Source organism: Rhipicephalus microplus, chromosome 3 (assembly GCF_043290135.1).
Source record: "Rhipicephalus microplus isolate Deutch F79 chromosome 3, USDA_Rmic, whole genome shotgun sequence".
Classification (NCBI taxonomy): Eukaryota; Metazoa; Arthropoda; class Arachnida; order Ixodida; family Ixodidae; genus Rhipicephalus; species Rhipicephalus microplus.
Window position 1 is genome coordinate 141820992 of NC_134702.1, and position 21783 is coordinate 141842774.

Below are 21783 nucleotides of genomic sequence, written 5' to 3' on the forward strand. Positions count from 1 at the left end.
TGTTCGGCCCATGTTTCTATTTTCATTTTTACTGCTTGCATCGCCAACCTGTATAGTACCGATGTAATGGTTAGTGGTCTATACGAGCGAATCTTGTCCTTTTCTCCCTTGCCTTTATAACCTCCTGATTAAGTTCATTCTACTTTGTCGCCAACTGTCCGGTATTTGTCCGTCCTTTAAGCTTTTTTCTACTGCTTTTAACAATGCTTCTTTAGTGTTATGTCCTAGTTCGTTAATGAGGCTAACGGGAATCCCATCTAAACCCGCGGCAGTGCGCTTTGGAATTTTTCCTTCGGCCTTTTTCCAGTTGAAATTATCTAGTACTAGCTCTTCCTCTGTTGCTTTCTCCGCCACACTTTTACTCACCGGGGAGATCCCCTGGACGCTCTTTTGAAACGAATCGGCTGTTACTTTTTGGATGTAACCTAGCGCTTCGTACCCTTCCAATTGATTTCCTCCTTCATCTAGAATATGTTGTTGCGTTGTGACAGACTTCCTACCTAGCGCCTTTATGTGGCTCCAAAAAATCCTAGGCGCGGCCTCCTTTTTTTCGTGTATCTCTGTCATCCAGCGTTCACTTTCACCTTTAATTTTTGCCTCTACCAATTTCTGTACAAGGGATTTTTTCTCCAAATATATTTCCCATATTTTTTTGACTTCGTCCTGCGGCCGCTTCTCCTTTTTTGCCTTTCTATGCTCCCGTGATGCTTCGCGTCGCTTCTCGATCGCCTCCCGGATTTCCTTGTTCCACCAACTTTTTGGCTTCCTTTTTCCTTTCCAGCAAACGGTTTTCTTCTCTTTCCCTATCGCCTTCGTCATTAGATGTAACAGCTCCCTATACTCCCAGTCCTTGCCTGGTATTTCGCCTACTTCTTCCTCGACTCTTGCGGCTATATTTATTATTTGTTTGTCATTTAAATACGAGCTGCCAGACTTTGATTCCATGCTCATATTTTTAGTTTCGTATCCCATTTGTAATGTTATTCGTTTATGATCACTACCCAAGCTGTTAATGCCTTCCTCGTCTATCCTCATTTCTGTCAGTTTGTGGTAAAATCCTTCAGTCATGAGACAATAATCAATACTTGATTGCTTGTTTCCGACTTCCCATGTGATCTGGCCGTCACATTTAGGCCCCGTGTTAACTATCTCCAGATTATGTTGCTCGCAAAGATCTAGTAATAACTTCCCATTGGTGTCTGAATATCCGTCAAGGTCATGTATGTGGGCATTCATGTCCCCTAGAAGGATGATTTCGGCCCCATTACCAAATTCCTTAATATCCGCACTCATGCAATCCACTATCTCCTGATTCTTTTCTCTGCAGTTATTCCCCGTCCACAAGTAGGCTACCCCTAGCCACGTTTCCTTTCCACCTACTGTGCCCAGAACCCAGAGGTGCTCTGAACACGTCTGTTTCACTCTAACCCATTTGGCTCCGCGGTGAATTAGCATTCCTACACCCCCACCTTTCCTTTCCGATATGGTCCTGTTACACCCTTCCCAAACATAATTTTTAATATGTGGTGGCTCTTCCAAGTCTCTAAGGTGTGTTTCTGTAACCGCATACACGCCTATCTGTTCTTTGTTTAACTGCTCCTCAATCTCTAACCATTTTGCCTTCTTTCTGCCACCCTGCATGTTTATGTAACTAATTGCAACACGCGCCTTTTTCCTTTTTCTTTTACCTTTTTTCTGGTTTTTCGCAATTCTACCTGTCAAAGCGTCCTCCTGGTTGTTTTCCCTGTTACGAGCTACCCCGGACTCCGAAGGGCCCGTGAGCCCCCCAAAAAAGCTACTGCGCGTCCTGCCAGTCGCCAGCCCACCTCGTGTCCAAGCCTCTTATCGAAATGAATCTTGTCTCTTTGGAATCCACCCCACCTGTGCACTTCCCTGTTTAAATCCACTACCTCGAAACCCTTCTCTCGACTAATTCGCCATATCTCTTTGTTTGCGTCGACTACCGCTCTTTGCAGGTTGACGTTGCGTACTGGTACTTCCGGTACTGTGCATACTACAATTTGCACCTGGGGGGACACGGTGCGCATGTCATCCACCCCTTTCGCCAAGGTCGTCGCTAGTCCTGACGATTCTTTTTTCAGGACGTCATTTAACCCTCCCGCAATTACAACGAGGTTACGATTGTTAGCTTTAGCTGCGAGTTGTTCACCCGCTTGACTCATTACTGTCCCCAGCGTATGTCCTGGGAACGTCCCTATCGCAACTCTCTTGTCGCCTTTCACCCTTTCTTTGATTGCCGCTGCGCATCGGACTAAATTTGAGTCACCGGCGATGATGACCTGTTCAGACATTCCTTCTGAAACCTGCACCTGGCTGCTGACTAGGTGACTAGCGTGAGTCACGGCTGCTGGTTTGCTCCCTCCCTCCCTCAAAACTACTTCCCGGTAGCTGGGCCCTGTGGCCAATGTATCTGCCTTTGTCATGCCTGTTTCCCTCATCTCTCCCGCACGGGGGGTCGTCGCCATAATGCTTCCGCCGTCACCTGCGTCTTCGCTCCCCTTCACGACCTTCGATAGGCCCTTCTCGGCTGCCCGGAGCCTTTCCTCCATGGCTGACGTTTTCTCTCGCTCCTTCGCCAATGTATTCTCCAGCTCTGCGATTTTCTCCATGAGCCCACTCTGGACCGCCATCATATTTTTCATTTTCTCCTCGAACTCGCACTGTCTACACTTGGCGTCATCTTCTGCTTTCTCTTCCGCACTAATTTCCACCTTCCACCCTATCCCGCACTCTGAACACTTTACGGTCTTTTTGACCATGGCTAGCTCAGTTTACCGATGCCCACGTGTTAGAAAACTGTACTAAAATACACTGGTCTAAGCCAAAAAGAACCACAATACTAAATAAATACGCTACACTTCACAGCACCTGCGCATGCACGTGGTCGGTCTACGCGCAGGCCTCAGCCACGTGGTGGCTGGAGAAAAAAAAGACACAGTACAGAATACTAAAAAAAAACAAACACCGTACTAGACCTAATCAAGCTTTACGCTAGCGCCTTACGTTCTCATAACGCTACATACAGAGGCAAGCTGGAAACATGCAAAAACACTTATCTGTAGCTGTCATTCCGGAGCTCTCCAAAAACACGTCCGACCTCGACGAAGGCGCCTCTAACTCTACACGGCTACAGGGCTACACGGAACATGTGGTGCCATCTAGTGGGGCGCAGTTGAAACACAAGCGTCTACAATCTCGAAGCCAATGGCTGGAAATCGATCAATGGCCGTTGTTGCTGCTGTGCCTCCCGCTGCTTTCATTCTTCTGCTACTATCGTAGTAAAGCCGGGCAACGTTGTGCATGACAACAGTGACATTATACGGTCCGGTCAGTCCGCTTCTTGAAGCGGGTAATTTGAAGTGCACTAACCCGATGCGGAGCACTAAAACGTGGTTTTATTTCAAAATAGACTCTTGCTTTGCACAAAAGTAACACTACGAGGTTTCTGGACCATCATTTCAGCAATCAATGTGAAATTAATAGTTGACTTCAGTGTCCCTTTAAATTGACCCTTTGATACTTTTTGAGCATAGTGGTAAAACGCTGCGAATCGGTACTAGAGGCCCCGAGAACACGCGAATCAAATAATATATCGCAGCACGAGGCCTGGGATTCACCATAACTTCTCAAACTCAACATAAAATTGCGTTCTTTTTAATGAGCAAATGATGCTACTAGCTCAAAACCCACTTGTCACAGCCATTGTATCAGGCATTGTCTGATTTGAGCATGGCCTGCTTGGTCGTTTTCTCATGTCACCGCGAAAAGCGGCAACTCGTCCACGAGTGTTCGCGCAAAGTGTTTAAGGTCGTGAGGTGCATGTGACGTGTTTTTTTTTTCCTATGCCAACTCTCCATCCTTAGGTTCGAGCGCTTTCGTCTTTAAAAGAGAAAAGAGTACATAACTGCAACATACTACAATTATTTGTACCTTCGCTCGTACTGGACGGACTCTAAATATTTTGGCAGTGTTCAATTCGTGAGACAATAGGTTGCTGTAGTGAGCCCGTTTCACGGCTACTTGAAAAAGTGTTTCAGGGCCCCTTTGAGGTCACACCTGTTTTTGATGCCAATCACGTGGCTTTCAGTAGCACTGGCAGTAACTATAATTATCTTCTGTCGGAAGTATGTCACCTTTGTGGAAGAAGCCTAGCACGCCAATGCGGAAGTTTGGAGCAATGACGACCAGGTTTTGCGAGGCAGCAAGCAGGGAGCCGTCAAAGCGCATGTTGCTGCCCGTCTGGAAACCCTCGGCGAAGAGGAACAGCAGGACGGGCAGCTTTGCGCAACCACCTCCCGTGGTGGTTTCGGCGCACGGCGTCCACACGTTGAGGTGCAGGCACTCTTCGGCTCCTTCCCAGCCTTCGTTTATGGGCGAGAACCAACCCCTCTGCGGGCACGGAGGGCACTCTAGCGTGGCAGGCACCACAGATGAGTTTTCACTGTACGGCAGTGGAAGCCTGCGGCGTCAATTGAGGACGCGTGACAGTTGAGATTTGGAACGTCCATATCCCTGATTTTTGTACGTTTTTACTGTTCGCGGAGGGAACCATGTCATATTTCCTGTCTATAATACTTTCTTCCCACCCGTGCTTCAGTAAATTTGTTCAAACATACCACTGTACTGACATTTAAAGCATTTGGAGGAAAGGAGCAGGATACATGTTCGAAAGAGGAGAGTGCAAGTACGCGCGGAGACATGCAAGTGGCGTTGAACAATGGACACGTTACACATGTATTCAATACTCGAAATACTGACGTTAAGCACCCAGCAAACAAGAAACAGCATGTTTGACGACTTAGTCTACGAAGTAAGCACGAGAAAAGAGAATTCAGATAAATTGCATATTCGTTACCCAAAGATGACACACTCCAAATACTGACGAAAACATGAGCAGCGAAATATCTAGGCCGGAAAAATAGACACTCACAAATTAATAAGAACGCAATCGCATCCCGCAGCATAAATTTTTACGCTTTGTTTTAGGTACATATAACAGGTATTCTCATACACCATACTTTGTAGAGAACAAAGGAAGGGATTCTTAAAGGAAAGCTGATCAACACTTTCGTGAATAACATTCTGAGGCAGCATTAAATAGACTTTTATACTTCAGCTGTTTATTGCTGAAAGTGAGCGCAATAGTTGCGTCTACGATATGGTGAATTCTATCTAGTTATCTTTTCGCCTGCTTGTATCACATGTTGGAGCCTGTTGCGACTATGTTTTCAGTAATACATATTAAAGTATCATTTTGTGAGCACAAATTATCTGTAAATAAACAATGTCGTAGCGATTAAACTTTCTTAGAGATCACGTATACAAGTGTCGTAAGAACAGTAGCATCATTCATGTTCAACTTTTTTTTTTCAAAAGAAGTCATTTACTTTATTAAAAAAAAACCTTTTGTTCCTGGATAGCAGCTCAGAACCGCCACTGAGCTTTTTTTTCTAAATTTGAGTTTTGTGAGTTCAGAATGTTAAAAGTCTTCGTAAGAGCTCATTTACTTGTCTAACAAGGTAGTAACTGCATTTTACTCACAAATGAAATAGTGTGCAATAGAATACGCAGAACGATCTTTTTTACACAAACTCACCTGAAGCGTAAGTTGTGCACGGGAGGCTGGGCGTAAGGAATGCCAAGGAATGTGTAGATCCGGTAGTTCGCTACATAAGACCGGAATCCACGAACTGTGCTTCCACTTTTAGTGCGGACTTCCACGTGGTCCACCTATGTTGCGTGAAGGAAAAAATGGAGAAGGCTTGTGCAGACACCTCGAACGAGCTAAGTGCAGTTCGTTTTGGGCGGTTTACAGTGAGAAAGTCGAAGACAGAAACAATAAGTTTCCTCTTAGGTTTATTATGAAAAAAAAACTACCGCAAACAAAAAGTGTAATAACGAGATGACCTACTTTTTCACAAAACGTGATGTGAAACCAGAAAGTTTGTGCTTAGAAAGCAAAAAATAAGGGGTACCTCTATGCATTCATAGAGAGTGGCCCGTTGGATAATTTCCTTTATGTTCAAACAGGGTAAAAATTGCTGCACTAGTGAGGTTGGCCTTGCATTTGTCTTCTGGGAAACAAGCTATCCCACGCCATCAGGCCCCTACAACATTGTGAACAGTATTGTTGTCAATAAAAAATAAATATTTCCGGCCAGAACTGTGAACTCATTGAGGGACATCGTAGCGTTGAGCTTGCATACAACTGTGCACTCTCACCGGAACAGTGTAGTTGTGGGCTTTTCATTACTTTTTTGGACCCGCAATACTTCATGTGCATCCATGCAGAATTCACGGTTGATTTCCCATTCCGCTACGCACAATAAAGACACATTATGCAACCACTTAAGTTGTAATTCTACTACTTTTGTTAATGAGCACTGCAGAAACAGGTAGCAGACAGATGGCTGGCATGACGCTTACATACTTGTTAGCTTGGCTGTCTTAAGTGTGCATGCCCTCAGGTTGCTAGTTTATTTAGCATTGTCAAAGGACGCATGTAGTTCATTTTTTTCAGTAGGGTAGATAAAGTGGCTTGACGACGTATATCATTGACCGATGAACCGGTTGAGTTAGCAGGCGTTTCTGCTCACATTGTTTTCAGTCACGTTAGTATATCATCTCCTATCCAGACGTAGAACCGACAAAGCGCAGTTTGACTATTGCCAGTATGTGGCTATTTAATGACCTGCGCAACGAGAATGGCTTCCACTTCCATTCTGCTAGGGGACATGATCGGGTTTTGCACGAGTTTCATAGGACCAGTACACCTGCGCTAACTCGTTTACAAAAATAAATACAGTGCCTTCCCACCGGAGTTACCGCTGTCTCGCCCTCAGTTGCCGTGATGTGGGTAATGTAACGCGCGTAACGTCACCTAAGTAAATGCTATGAATTGGGGCTCATCGGCATTCTCGTCGGCAAGCCCGTGGCCAAAAAACGTGCCCTAAAGCCCCCCCCCCCCCCTCCCGAATTTCTATTGATGAAGGTGCTTTACCGTGAATAAATAACGAAAAAATAATTTTTCAAGAACTCGAACATGTGCCCCACTCCCGAAAAAAAAATTGCCGGCTGCTTCTCGGCATGCGTTGTTCCACTTAGTTACCGAGATTGCCCACTCAAGAATGTCAAGAATGTTTTCTGGGGCTTCCTTGAAACGCAGCGAACTTAATCTTATGCCCAAATTGCTTTTATTACTACCCTTCAGCAGAGGGAAGCAACTCTGCTCATCTGCGACCTGTAAACACGCAAGCGGGTTACAGGGCGGGTGAAGACAGCGGACAGGACTCCAGGTCACCTGGCCGTTTGACTTCTTGCACGCTCAGCATCTCCTCCACGGATGTGGTGCCCAATAAATGTTTCCCCTCATCCTCTCACGCTCTGACTAGACAACGTTTACATGCATCATATGACGCATTAGCTTGGTTTGGTTTTATGAAGTAATGAAAAAAGGTAACGTGTACTATGACAATATGCCCAACCATTGTTTAAGATGTTTAAAATGCTATGGCATTTTTACAGTATGTCATCGCACGCATTTTCACCGAACTTGTAAAAAGTTGCTCGTGCCATCAAAAGTGCTTTCCATGAACGAACTACCCCATTTACTCTTTACACGATGGAGTAAGTACAGTAGTGTGCCGGAATAATAACGTTATCGACATAAATAAACGTAAAACATTGTAATTACACTGAAATCCAGCCATATTTATTATGAAAACACTGTTATACTCATGTAGGAGTCAATGCGCAATCATGTTTCAAATAGAAACCCGTTGTGATTCGTGCACCAGGTGACAGGAACTGGAAAACGCTACATTAATCGGATGGGCACAGCTCATAATGATGTCACAGCTTTGCGACTCCAGCGATCGTCACATTGTAAAAAATTATTGTTTCCAGTGTACCTGCAGCCGAATTAGTAAGCCGACCACAGCACCTCCGGCAAAGAGTAGAGCAGCGGTGACGACGAAGCTGTAGCAGAATGGAGGTGCCATAAGTGGCTTCGATCTGCAAATTACAAATTGCGAAACGGGTACGACAGCTGATCATAACACTCATCCAACTGCACAATAAAACCAGCATCGTGCTGTACCACATGTCTACCCAAGCGCCAAACGCTGGCATTGTTTATGGTGTACATGGGAACTTACTACATCAAATGAAATCAATGAAATCTTTATTTCTCACAAAAAATATACACGCATTGGGGTTAGTATATACAGAAGGAGGTCCCATAGCACAAGGCTAAAAGGGGACCTCCTGTTAGAAAATGACACGTTGATAAGTACAACTAAATGGCAACAAAAAAGTGATTAAGCAATTATTGATAGTAATAAAAACAACGCAAACATGCAATGAAAATGCCAGTAAAAGTAGTAACAAAACAATCTTCAGTAATTGTGCTATGAAAACAACGAAACATACAATAAAAATGGCAGTAGAATCGGGAACGAAATGACGTTAATTAATGATATACAGCTAGTAAAACAACTCCAATGTGCATCGGTAATAAATGTGAACATAACGCACACAGTAATATCTGTAAATGTAAGCGAACGCCAATATAAAAATGAAAATGATTTATAATTGCGAGATAAGATGTTTAGGTTCTTTTTTGAAAGCAGCTAATGACAATTGTTTAGTGCTTAGTGGTACTGAATTCCAAAATTGGATAGCTGCAATTATGGTATTATGTTTGTCATAGTGTGTACATGTGGTAATAAAAAGTTGTTGTTTGAAGCAAACCTGGTAAGGTTATAGTTCAACAATTGAAATTTCTCTAAAACGTTGACTGTTATGGTACCGTTGAAACACTTAAATACAAGAATCCCCAATTTCTATTTGAATAACTTACACTCTGTTAGTACATTATGTTGCTGAAAAAGTGTGGACGCGCAGGTGATTGGTGAACTGAATGTTAGGATGCAAATGGCTTGGTTTTGGAGACGTTGTATTGGAAGAATATGAGATGCATAGGTATTCGCCCATGACGTGATACAGTACGTGATATGACTGTGGATGAAGGCATAGTACAGTTTAAGCAAAGTCTGCAAACTGAAGAATGGTGGTGCTTTAATTATTGTTCTGATACCATGAGCAATCCTCTGTCCTATAAGTGAAATGTGATGTTGGTACGACATAAATATGGTATAGAAATGCACTCGACAACATCAACGCCACCATACTGTCCTCCGATTCCCAGCCAGGACGCACCCCCTTCCCGCTCTTCTATGCACCTTTTTTTTTTTTTACACAGAGAAGGATTTTCTCTTTTCTGGGCTGTTGCACGAGAGTACAAAAGCGACGTCACAGCTTCGGCAGTGCACTATTTGGGGGGTCACGCGCACCAACAACAGCCCAGAGTGCAATGTGACGGCGCTTACGATGCCTCGAATGAGAAGGCCAATACGGTAGAGAAAAGTTTGACAAAATCGAAGGTCGCCTGTTTGTATTTGTTCTTGTCCAGAGAATGAAAACTGTGAATGAAACAGCGAAAATGGTGGGAAGAGAAAGCGGTCTATTCGAAATCTTCCAAAAGAATTAAAAGGGCGGTTGCTTCAGTAGGGTTGCATGCAAGAGACTTTACGGTAACGCATCCCCCACGTATACGCTTGTGATCAGCACCCTGAACTTAAAGACAAGTGTGGGCTGATGCGTCTAGCTAAGAGACCGCACTAGATAACGCACAACTTCCTGGAACAAGAGGCTGGTAAACTTCGGATGAAGAAGGACTCCTGCATGGACAATAGCTGTCTACACATTTAGTGAACGCAATCAAAACAGTATTCACAGAACTTCTGCTTGAAAATTTCGTGTATTTTCTGGGCGCATTTGAATCGAAAATTGAAGTAATAGACCCGAAACATAATTATTTGAAAAGATGTGCATTGAAGACGTATGCACGCGAAATGGTTGCACTTTATTAATACAATGTGACCTTTTATCTGGCACTTTATCGATGAGCTTTTTGCAGTACATGATCAATTCTTTTCATACGTATGAGTGAACAATGCAGTGTAACATAGTTCGGTGAGGTTGGCCCTTTCAAAGATGCACGTGATTGTGATTAGTATAGTTTTTGACCTGTCTCAGTGGTGGACATTTCATGCCTACTACTATTCTCGAATCTGTTCAGAGTCATTCATTATTTTATTACTTCAAGGCGTAATCTATCTGACTTGCACGAATGACGTTGGCCGAAGTGAATCAATTAAGGATGCATACGACAAATCAGTCATCAGTAAAGTGTTATCGTGATAAACTAAAACGCGAGAAGCCCGTAGACAGGATTTGACTTTTTCACTGAATCCTTCCAGATGAACCACTATTTTGGCGGTGTTTTTTAGAAGGGGTCGCTATTGTGAAAGCGAAGTACTTGAGCATCAATTCAGATTTGTCGTTGGTGACTATTTTGCGTCATATTGGCTATTTTTCAAAGCCTTTTGGGACGAAAATTTCTATTTCGCGCAATGGCTCTTTGCTAGCATCTTTAAAACTATCGTTTTACTTTTTTAAAACGGTTTTAGCTATTCATCAAAAGTAAGGATTCCGCTCATAATACCATTCCTGTTCTATTTGACTACGAATTCGGCACTACTATTCAATGACGTATAGATACTTTAAGTGCATTTGGCTTGACTTCTTGCGCCTTTTCAGTTCTAGCCAATGGTGACCATAGATCAACCGCAACTAGATTTCACTTTGCTCGTGTAGATGGTCACTTTAAACTGAAAGAAACTGAAAGAATTGTTTTAGGAGGGTGCACGTTACAGAATTGTGTAATCTTCTTACTATTGGCGTTTAAAAAACATTATAACGCTTACCGCTCTGATGTCGTCGTCACATCTTTCACTAATGCTTGTTGTGGCTCATCATTCTCTTCAGAATTAGCTGAAAAAAGCACAATTTGAAACAGAGCATTCGTTTGGATTTTAAATTCAGAATTCATAAGGTGCAGTAGCGTAAAAGCGCTCACGTTTGTGAGCACGGAAACGGCGCTACCAATGATCCTGAATGGCTTGCAGCACCACTGCAGCGTTTGTTTGTTTGTTTGTTTGTTTGTTTGTTTGTTTGTTTTGCAAGATGAACCGAATGGTTTTCATCTAATCACAAGTAACATCAATGCCACGTAATAAATTCTCCTTCACCCAAAACACCTACAGTTTTCGTGATCTATGGGCCTTTAAACGTCGTGAGCATGATGACTGTGGTCATTTCCACCTTCTCCGCGGTCAATGTTCTGGAACGAGGAGGTGACTCTGTCCAAATAAAGAAAGTTTGAAATAGTCACGCTGCTAACGTACACTTGTTTCAAACCCATCCTGAGTTATTGTTTGTGTATCAAGTTTCGTATGTTTTATTTGCAGTGGCTGTTGGTCGTACTGTCTGACAGTCACTTTGTGCGTTTGCATCGGTGCCGTGTTACATGAATGACATGTTGGCCCTGAAACACGCTGTTTGCGTTGTAACTATACTATAAAAACTATCGCTAACTAGTGCTCTAACTATACTACCGCTGTAATGTTAACTACCCCAAAGCTGTAGTTTCTGGCAGGTTGACGTTCTTCTTTAATGCGTTGACTGCTGTTAGCACCAAAATTGTGCCAACAGGCTCTGCTCCGCCTTAAAGGCTGGGTCATGGCGACGGAAAAAGTGAGTTTAGATGGTCTTCCTGTGAAGCTGTGCCATCCTGCGTACAGAGACTATATATATATTCAAGGTTACGAATCAGCTACGTAATTGAGGCAGAAATGCGCACTTGTGTATTAGTTTTTATAAAAGCTTATTTAGGTCGTTCGTGGCACGTGCATGGTGTATATTCTACAGCAACAATCTCGTAATCATCAACACTGAATGTAAAATATAAATAGGATGCACCTAAGACCTGCTCTGGCTTAAGAACTGACCATATCAGCTTTTAGATGAAAACAGCTGAGCCTAAGAAGAGAACAGCATGACACTAGAACAATGATATTCTCCACAAAGTAAAGCATAGTGATAAATCTTTTTTAATTGACAGGAATGTTTCCTGAAATCAATGCGATTCCCTCGGACCAACAGGAGTCTTTGCGTTGTTGCTAGATACTATATCCGTGTCTGCATTGGCTCAAGCAAAATGATTAAATGAATGTATTGTAAAAGTGCTGTCACATATGAACACCTTCAACTGTAGTCGGTCTGAAATATGCGATATCTTTCTGTAATATCATTGTTATCGAAATTGGGAGGGCATTCAGTGCTTAGACAAGACAATCGCTGACAATTAGATGTAACTGACTGGATTCCAAGAGAAGTAAAACATGTAAGCATGAGGCAGAAAGGTAGGTGGGTAGGTGAGATTAAGAAGTTTGGGGGAAGGAAGTCGCAGCAGCAAGCACATACCCGGGTTGGTATATAGGCGTAACATTAGCGATGCATTTGCCCTGAAATGGGCGTAATTGAGGCTGATGGTACATGTTTTTGGAGGGTAATGAATGTATTGTTGGAAAACACATTTACTTTGACGTGCAGAATTTTTGTGGTATCAGTGACAGCCTGTCATTTAAAGTAGTAGCCAATTGCACATGCGTAGAAAGTGTGAATTTTTGCCTCAAAGCACAATTAAAATTGATACTGCTGCGGTAATTAAAGCTGTATTAAACTCGGCAGCACATTGCACAACATTGCTTAAGTAAAGGCAACAAGTCATTTTAAGTGCTATTTCACAGTGAAGAAAAGCCTATCACAAGAAGAAAATTTTGTCCATCTCGTACCCAATTCATTAAGTAGTTATATGGCAACAAGCAATTTTTTTTGTTTTAGCTACAAATGTTGTTTTGAGTTTTCAGTTAAACTTTTCAGCTACACAAAGACAGAACAGGTTAAAAATGTCTCGTATCTCATTTCAAGAGTTTACCGAGAAATACAGAAAGTTTGTACCGCGATTTATGACTCGAGTGGTAGCTTACATGCAGTGTTAGATTACGTCAGACTCCTCATGGGATTAGTAAAAATGCACTGCCAATAGATGCTCCTAGTAGTATTTCACACGTATAATTAAACATAGATGTGTTGCCTATTCGGCAAGACTTTGAAACGCCGATTCTCTACTTCTTAGGTATTCGTCATTTATGAAATAACAAAGGCACGCTCGATACCTATAGCCATTTCGTGGACATTCTCTTGTGAGAAAACATCAATATCTCGCAAATCTCCCTGTCATTATTTAGCGTATGATTCTCCGAGAATAGCCGAAAAATATTGCAAGTTATTACGCTATTGCGTACCTTGTGTAAGCGAAGACACCGGCTTCTGCTCTTCTGAGGAAGGCGAGAAACATTCGGGAACTGCCGACGTTGCAATCGGCTTATCTCGTGTTTGTACGAGTTCACCCCTCGGTTTCCCTTTTGATCGGTCTTTTTCGTGGTCCTTGCGCAGTCCTCGTTCCTGTTCTGCTTGCTGGTGATTCATACCACGGATCTCTGATGCCCGTGGCGCAGGGGACACAGGACTAGCACTGCTTGAACCGTCGGTTGACGCAGAGGTGTCTGCATTTCTATCACTGATGCGAGCCCTCCTGTCAAAATCGCTGCGGGATTCGCCAGAACGTGGAGTGGGTGTGGTCGATTGCGACGATGGAGAAAGAACGTGAGTGCTCTTGGGTGTCGTAGCCACGGAAGGTGTCGGAACCTCGGGAGCAAGCTCCTCGCTTCAGGTTCACGAGTAGCCATGAAATAAGATACCTTGGTAAGTAAGTCCATACAACACCCCGATCCCCAAGCATTCATTCATCGAGTTTGCCTTTCACTACACATATTCAGGCTATGATTGCCGGTGCTCTATGGGCTTCAGAGAAACAGCATTTTCGAGATACATATCCTTCGCACTTCAAAGATGGCTAACGTTCAGCGGCGCTTTTGTAGATTACGTTTACGTGTTACGAAACTTGAGACATCTGTACAGCATCGTTGCTTTAGTAATGTAGCATGACTATTTGCACGAGAGGCAAGCAGCCTCTGTATGACAATTATTTTATGAAAATATTGTGCGCATCCACTCAAAATGCATCGCTGTTTAGATATCAGCTACCATGGTGCAGAATGCTTTGCAGACTTCAGGTATTTTTTTAATGTGTGCTACTTAGTTGCATCATGCAAACACAATGCAAACAAGTTTTTTTTTCGCTTTCAGCGAAGACAAAGCCCTGTACTAATATTGCTCAACGTTATCAACAGTCAGCCAAACCAGATATCGATTAATTTCGAACGCGCTGCTTGAAAGAATACATTTATTTAAAAAATACACTTTCTTATTATGGAGCCACAAGGCACTTCACCTTTTCGTTGGAGCTGCAACTACCGGGGTTAAACAGTTTCACATTCTTTTAAGTTACCACTTTCATCAACAGTCGATGAAGTGTGTAGAACCGATTCTCAGACCGACGCTGGTAGTGCGGCGTTGAATCCTAAATCACCAAGCCGATTCCCAGCCTATGGCTTGCACCGCAAACTCTCTTTCAGGGTCCTGACTGCGTGCTTGTGACACAATATTGATTGATTGGTATGCGGTGTTTAACGTTTCAAAACTATTACATGACACAGCAATGGGTTCTTTTAGGCCCATCATCTCCTGTTCGGATAGTTTAGGTTAAAAAAAAATTTGATGCATGTGTGTGTCTGGACAGTGTTTTTTTTATTTTTGCTTTTATTACTTCGATAGCATCGGGGTATGCTTCCTCCAAACTCTTTCATTCATCCATGCCGGTAGTCAGACCTTACCTCAGGCACTTGCAACACTTCTCTTGCTGCAACGAGAATGATGATCATTACCAGGAGAAAGAAATACAGCAGTTAGAGCCAAGATATACATTTGGCAAAATCGAATGAAAAGTGACCTCAATTAGATATCTCTTGAATCTCCGAAACGGTTGACCTTCTTCAATTTTATAATCGTAATAAAAGCAGTTCATAAAATTATTGGAAAGTTCACAAGCAAAGACACGTGACCAGCGCACCATCGAAGGCGTATTCGGGAACACTCGCTCAGTTTGCCCCTTCCTTACGCCACGTTTACATGTACTAAGCCGTCAGCTCCACATGAATATGCAATTGATAGATACTTCACTGAAAACTACAAGGAAGGAGCCTCTGGGCACGTCTTATACGCTATTACAATGGACACACAGCCGATTGGAGGTGTACTCACTCGTTGCCATTCATTGGCGTCATAATACTTTGCTTGTGTCCTTTCGGCTCCTTGGTGGAGCCCGCTCGATGACCCTTGCGCTTCTTCGGCTTACGTGTCTTCGATGGGTCAATAATACTCGGCGCACCGTCCTCAGCAGCGGGAACTTGAGGAGTAGTGATGCCCGGGACAGAAGACGCCATTGTTGTTGTTGTTGTTGTTGTTGCCCCTTCGCACTGGCACATACCCACTATGGGGGATTGGCCATGAAATCTAGAAGTATCCTATATGAGATATATTAAAAGGTTTATCCTTAATGAAAAAACTAATGATGTAATAGAAAATAATAATTAACTAAAAAGGAATATTAAACTAAACAAATAATTGAAGATTGAATCAAGAAGAGAAAAGGTGAGGTAATACTACAGTGGAAGACAGAAATTTTGAGTAGACCAGACAATCGAGCTTATCTCACCCGGTCACAATCAAATGAATATGCAAATTTCATTCAAAATTAGACAAGTGTCTTCAGAAATATATTTAAGCAGGCATTATTATGACATGCGCTTTGATTCTCGAATGAAATTGCATACAGCATCGAATACGCTCCTGTGGCAATGTCCCAAGCTAAAGGCACCGAAACTTAGAACATTATCTGCAGTTAAATTTAAACCTACTGCTTGAAACGGAACAATTAAAAGTCTTTTCCTAATTAATGAATAGTTTTTACATGTTATAAAGTAATGCTCTATTGTTTCCGTTTCTTCACAGAATGGACACAGGGGGGATATCGCCAGACCAGCTCTGTGCAAGTAAAAGTTTAATGGAGGGACACGACATCGAAATTTGGTTAAAATAACTTCTAACTTTTTAGATTGACTCCACTGAGGTTTCCAGGGGTATGTTAGGTGCTGATAGTCCGTATATTTAGTAATATTTTCCATAATATCCGTATAAATAGCCCATTTTCTATATCTGATCGACACTATGTGTTCCGATTCTGGTAGTACCGAGATCACAGGGCCATCAAGTGTGGCTCGAGATAGTGAATCGGCTATTTCATTCAACCGTATGCCACAGTGTCCCGGGACCCAGACTAACTTCAGGAACTTCACATGAGGTGGAACTAATGTTTGTAATGTCGCTAGAGCTCTTGATTGTTCTGAAGCTGTGAGAGTAGTACACAGCGAAAGAGAATCAGTAATTATCATTGCACTCTCTTCGTTTGAAGGAAGTTTTCGTAGCGCTAAAATAATAGCCAGGAGCTCAGCTTCGAAAACCGGAGTGAAGTCTGGTAGTCTTACCGAGAATGACCAACCGAGGTAATCTGAGACGATTCCTACTGCTGCCTTTTCTTTATTCACAGAAGCGTCTGTGGCTATTATGTTCTTTATTTCCGCATGAGCTATGTAGTCTTCTAACCTGTTATTTAAGTAACTCGAAGATTGAAACTTAGATAGTGGGGGAAAAATTTCATCACATTCTATCGTAATATTGTGATTTAATGCTTTGGTTCCAATTACCGATCTGATATCCACCTTTATGCTTTCAAGTTTCTTTTGTACAAAAATAATCTGGGGAGTACGAAAGCGTGGCCAGTGAGCGAGGAAGAAGGCGTCAGGGTCACTAATAAAGGCATATGCAGACCGTCTCGCTGATAAGCCGTAAAATTTCAAGTATGTTTGTACTGTTAAGATACGGAATCGGCAAAGAATAGTTGGTATGCGAGCTTCCTGATATAGTACATTAATAGCGACATACCTGGGGAGTCGCAAACACAACCGTAACGCTTCTCGCTCTAATAGAACTAACGGTTTAATTTTGTACGTAGGGCCACCCGAAAATAATATACACCCAAATTCGAGTATTGGGCGCATGTACATTTTATATATCATTAATAAGGTGTGTCTACGTAACCCATATTTTCTGTTGCTCAACCTTCGCAATAAGCCTGAAGCTCGTTGTGCCTTTGCCACGTTATAGTCTATGTGAGGGCTCCAGTTAAGTTTCTCGTTATAAATAATGCCCAAATATTTGATAGACTCTACTTGTGGAATCGGTTCCTGATTATAAAGTACTGAAATTTGAATAGAATCTGCTATAGGGAACACCAGGAGCGCACTTTTACTGATGTTTAGAGACAATGAAATTGAATGTAGCCAAATTTCAAGAGAATACATGTACTTTTGCAATTTTTGATGCAAAGAATAAATGTCACTATCTGCAACGAAAAATGCAATGTCGTCTGCATAAATGTAGACAGTGATATCTCGTTCAATGGGAATTGAGCTCATCAACACATTGAATAACAGCGGAGATAGGACCGCCCCTTGAGGTACTCCACGTTGCTGTTTGAATTTAGATGAGTGACATCCATCCTTTGCACAATAAAATTCTCTCGATTTTAGAAACTCTGCTACCCAATCAACAATATAACGCGGAAAGTCACATTCGTGTAAAGAATTCAATAAAATTGAGTGCTCAACGCTATCATAAGCTTTAGCTATGTCTAGTGTTACTAGTACCGCGTATTGTCGTCTTTTTCGGGCAAGCTGTATTCGGCTCTCTAAGTCGGCATGAGCACACCAAATTGAGCATTCGCTACGAAAACCTATTTGAAATGGTTTCAATATTAGCTTGTCAGCCATCCAAACTTTTATTCTATTATTGAGAACTCTCTCTATAATTTTGATCAGGTGAGATGTTAGAGAGATTGGTCTGATGTTGTCAATGTTAAAACCTGACCCTTGTTTTTTTAATATGGGAATCACTCTAGCTATTTTCCAGTCATGTGGTATCCAGGCATTGCTTAAGGAATAGTTTATAAGGTTGAGGACGTCGCCGGGTGATATCTGGAATAAAATTTTAATCATAGGAACTGTTATACCGTCAGGACCAGGAGCCGAAGAGGGTAAGTTTCTAATTACGCTTGACATTTCGGACAATGTCACTTTTTCGTAGTCAGTCTTTATAGAGGACTTTTGCCAGTTGATTGTCAAAGTCGACGAAAATCTGTTAGCTAAACCTCTTCCGATTGCCTCTAACGAATTAGTCATTTCTTCCGTCGATAACCTGTCATAATCAGAGTTAGCTAGAGACGGCAGAATTTTGCGCGATCTCATATATCGGAATAACGCTTTCTTATTTCTAGGTTTGGAAAGAAAGTCGAAATGTTTTTTGTCATAGTCTTCTTTAGCTTTAGCCACGGTGCGCTTAAATGTAGCAGCAATAAACTTGTAATCTGCCCAATTTTTGGGGGACTGATTATGAATTAGCTGCTTCCAAGCCGCTTGTCGTCGTCTATGATCACGAGAGCACTCAGAATTCCACCACTGGCTACAAGGCTTTCTCGTATCAGACTCAATAGAAAATTCTGCTTTTTTGAACGTTCTTTTAATTACCGCACTTAATTTCATGGCTTTATTTTCATCGTTGTCTTCAGTGGGGGTAGTCAAAGCAACTTCTAGGTCATTTTTAAATTTGGAATAATTGATAAAGGTTCGAGCTTGGGAGTAAGATGGAATAATGGGGCAAGAAATTTCAAACAGTACTGGTAAGTGGTCACTGTTGGTGGCGCAGTCTAGAGTAGTCCAAGATACGCTAGAAATACCCGAGCTTATAAAACTCAAATCTAAGGCAGAGCGGGATCGGTCTCGGATAAATGTGGGAGTTCTAGCGTTGAGGCATGTTAAATTATGGTCTATAGACCAGTCCCACAAGCGTTGTCCACATTGATCAGTCCTAAAACCCCAACTAGTGTGGTGAGAATTAAAATCTCCAACCATAATTTTTTCTGTGCACCACGAACTAACAGCCATGTCTAAACATCGCGTGTCTTGTACACCCAGAGGAAAGTAAAGATTTACCAGAGAGAAGGGAGAGCATCCAGGCAAGGTGATGTCTAAAGCGAAAATTTCACATTCGGGGGATATACTTTTGTACGAAGTTTTGATCTTTGAACTAATTTTATTATTGACAAAGAACGCTAAACCTCCACCTTTGGATGGGCGATCCAGGCGAAAAGACCGGAAATTAGGTAGGTAAAACGAATTATGTGCTGACAGCCACGTTTCTTGCAGTGCAATAATGTCTGAATTGAATTTACAAGATAAATACAATAAATCTGTACTAGCTGAATGAATAGATCGGCAGTTCCAATGAAGAATTTTGATAGAACCTATCATTTTGACAGAATTGTTTCGGCAACTACCTTATCTAAAATGCTGTCTTTAAGGAAATCGCTCTTCGATAGGTTCTCCTTCTGGTATTTTTTGTTTTTTGAATGTTTTGAAGAGCCAGTATTTTTGGAGACAGGGGATCGAGTGCGCTTTAGGGATTTGATGTCCATGTCCATATCATCATAATCCTGATCATCCTCTAGTATGTCTTCACCTATCCTCTGGTTGTCTGTACAAGAGGGCCCTGCAGCCTGTACCCCTGAAGGAGATGACTCTGCGTCTGCTTCACTTGGTGGGAGAGTTACGTTGTCTTGGGAAGTATCCTTCATATCTCTTGGTGTCCCATATATTTGCGTCAACTGAGTGGCTACAATATGAGATAAGGAGTCACAAAGGGTGGTGGCCAGGCGATCTATAGCTTTCTCCATCGCTTTTTCAATCATGTCTGCAATGGACACTGAAAGAGAAGCTTCTAAAGTTGCATTATGTCGGGCTGCAACACCAGCATATCCCTGGGTTCTTGCCTGAATTTCAGCGATGGCGTCTTTTCGTGAACAGCGTCTGCGATCAACAATTTCCATAATTTGAGTCTCCCGCGCTTTGGCTGAGCAATTAGCGTTATCTGCGCAGTGCTGCTCATGACAAAGACAACACTTTTCTTCAGTACAATTGCATTCATTTGCAGTATGTGCCTCACCACATTTTCGGCATCTGGGAGCTGACCTACATCCTTTTAAAGTGTGTCCATAGCGCCAACATTTCTGACACTGGAGGGGACGAGGTGACAGTTGTTCGACTCTGAATATTAAAGGCCACGCCTTGATTTCAGTGGGGCGAATCGACCCGGCAAATGTGACAATTACAGACTCAGTAGGGATCTTTGTCTGTTCTACAACTCGTGAGCATCTATAAACTGCAATAGCACCTGCCTCAGAGAACATCTCTAGGACCTCAGCTGGAGTCATGTTGATGTCTACGCCTCGGACAATACCTCTGACGCATGCTAGGTGAGGAGGAATGAAGGCGCTCACCGGATTGGTAGCGAACATCGAGCATTTAAGTAAGTCTTTGACACAGAGCTGGTCAGGAGAAAAGCAGACAATGCCTCCCTTGCCAAACTGCCGGACCTCTGTGATGGTGTGATAGTGAGTTGTCGCTGCTTTGAGTTCCGACTGGATCACTTTAGGGTTTTTCATCTTAATGACTCCGTCGTTGCTTGGGACTAGGGCCACAGGAACGGAAGCGACGCCATTGCGTAGGAACTGGTCCACTGGTAGCTCCTGCGGTGAAAGAGAAGCAGACCAGAGATAAGTCCCTGGTCCAGGCGAAGAAAGCGGCATCTGTCTGGATTGACTAGCCAGAAGGGTACTAGCTAATCAATGCTAAGGCTTTAGATACGCCTATCCAAGAAGAAATTCAGTAGAGGCTACTCAGATTTCAGCCAAACCCCCAGAGCAAGCAAGCGTGCGAGCGCACAAGAATCACAGGGCACAGCGATCAGATCATACGCGACCATACGCGACCGGCCATTACTTCTCCTTCTTCTTCTTTCTAAAGACGAAAGCAGCAGGTAATCGGCCTTGTGGCCGATGTAAGATGAAATATTTCTCAGATACCACGTTCAGGGGAATAGACGATTTCCGATGTAAGAATGAGGACGGTTGATATATCACTTGAAGATCAGCAGAACGTTACGACATGGATGTAAATAATGGCGTACATGACTTCCATGTGATGATTATCATGTATGGACGTGTCATTTAGCTTCGTCGTCAGTTCGCGTCACGTGATACCCAATTTTGTACATGTAAAGCTAGGGAAACGGTAGCGAGTGCATCATGAGCGTGGCATATAGTCATGTTGTTATATGACACGCATCTCATGATTATCATCTTTGCACCAGTCACATACTTTTGTCATTCATTCACGTCACGTAATACCAAATTTGGAATATGTGAAGCTGATGAAACGGGCCGCGAGCACGCCATGAGCGTGGCATGTAGTCATGTTGTTACATGACACGTATCTCGTAATTATAATGTTTGCACCAGTCGCGTACCTTCGTCGTCCATTAGAGTCCCGTAATAACAAATTTTGTATATGTGAAGCTAGTGAAATGGCCGCAAAAGCATCATGAGCGTAGCATTTAGTAATGCCACATGATTCAATTAACGTGCGCGTCATAATTTCCACAATAGGGTCTGTTACATGTGTTTGCCATGCAGTCATGTGATACCGTAGCAGTTTTTCAACATGTCTTGTGAATGAAACCACCGCAAGAGCAGCAAGGCCATGAATTGTAAATCCTGACATTCATGACATATATTTCATGATAGGTACGATGTTATGATGAGTTATTATGATGTTATGACTAGTCGATTCTGCTCGTCATACAGTCATGTTATGCTATGCCAAA

General features: G+C 42.6%; 1 protein-coding gene across 3 annotated transcripts in view; it reads right to left on the bottom strand.

The window, feature by feature from the left end:
• LOC119186352 (acetylcholinesterase) overlaps nt 1-21783 on the bottom strand; it is a 94701-nt gene that overhangs the window by 33191 nt on the left and 39727 nt on the right. For all 3 annotated transcript variants that reach the window (XM_075890340.1, XM_075890341.1, XM_075890342.1), the window contains 6 exons: nt 15211-15473; nt 13293-13714; nt 10851-10917; nt 7932-8034; nt 5618-5751; nt 4155-4480 (listed from right to left, as the gene is read on the bottom strand). In XM_075890340.1, the coding sequence (XP_075746455.1) occupies nt 4155-4480; nt 5618-5751; nt 7932-8034; nt 10851-10917; nt 13293-13714; nt 15211-15434 (1276 nt within the window). In that variant the 5' untranslated portion in view covers nt 15435-15473. The remainder of the gene's footprint in view (nt 1-4154; nt 4481-5617; nt 5752-7931; nt 8035-10850; nt 10918-13292; nt 13715-15210; nt 15474-21783) is intronic.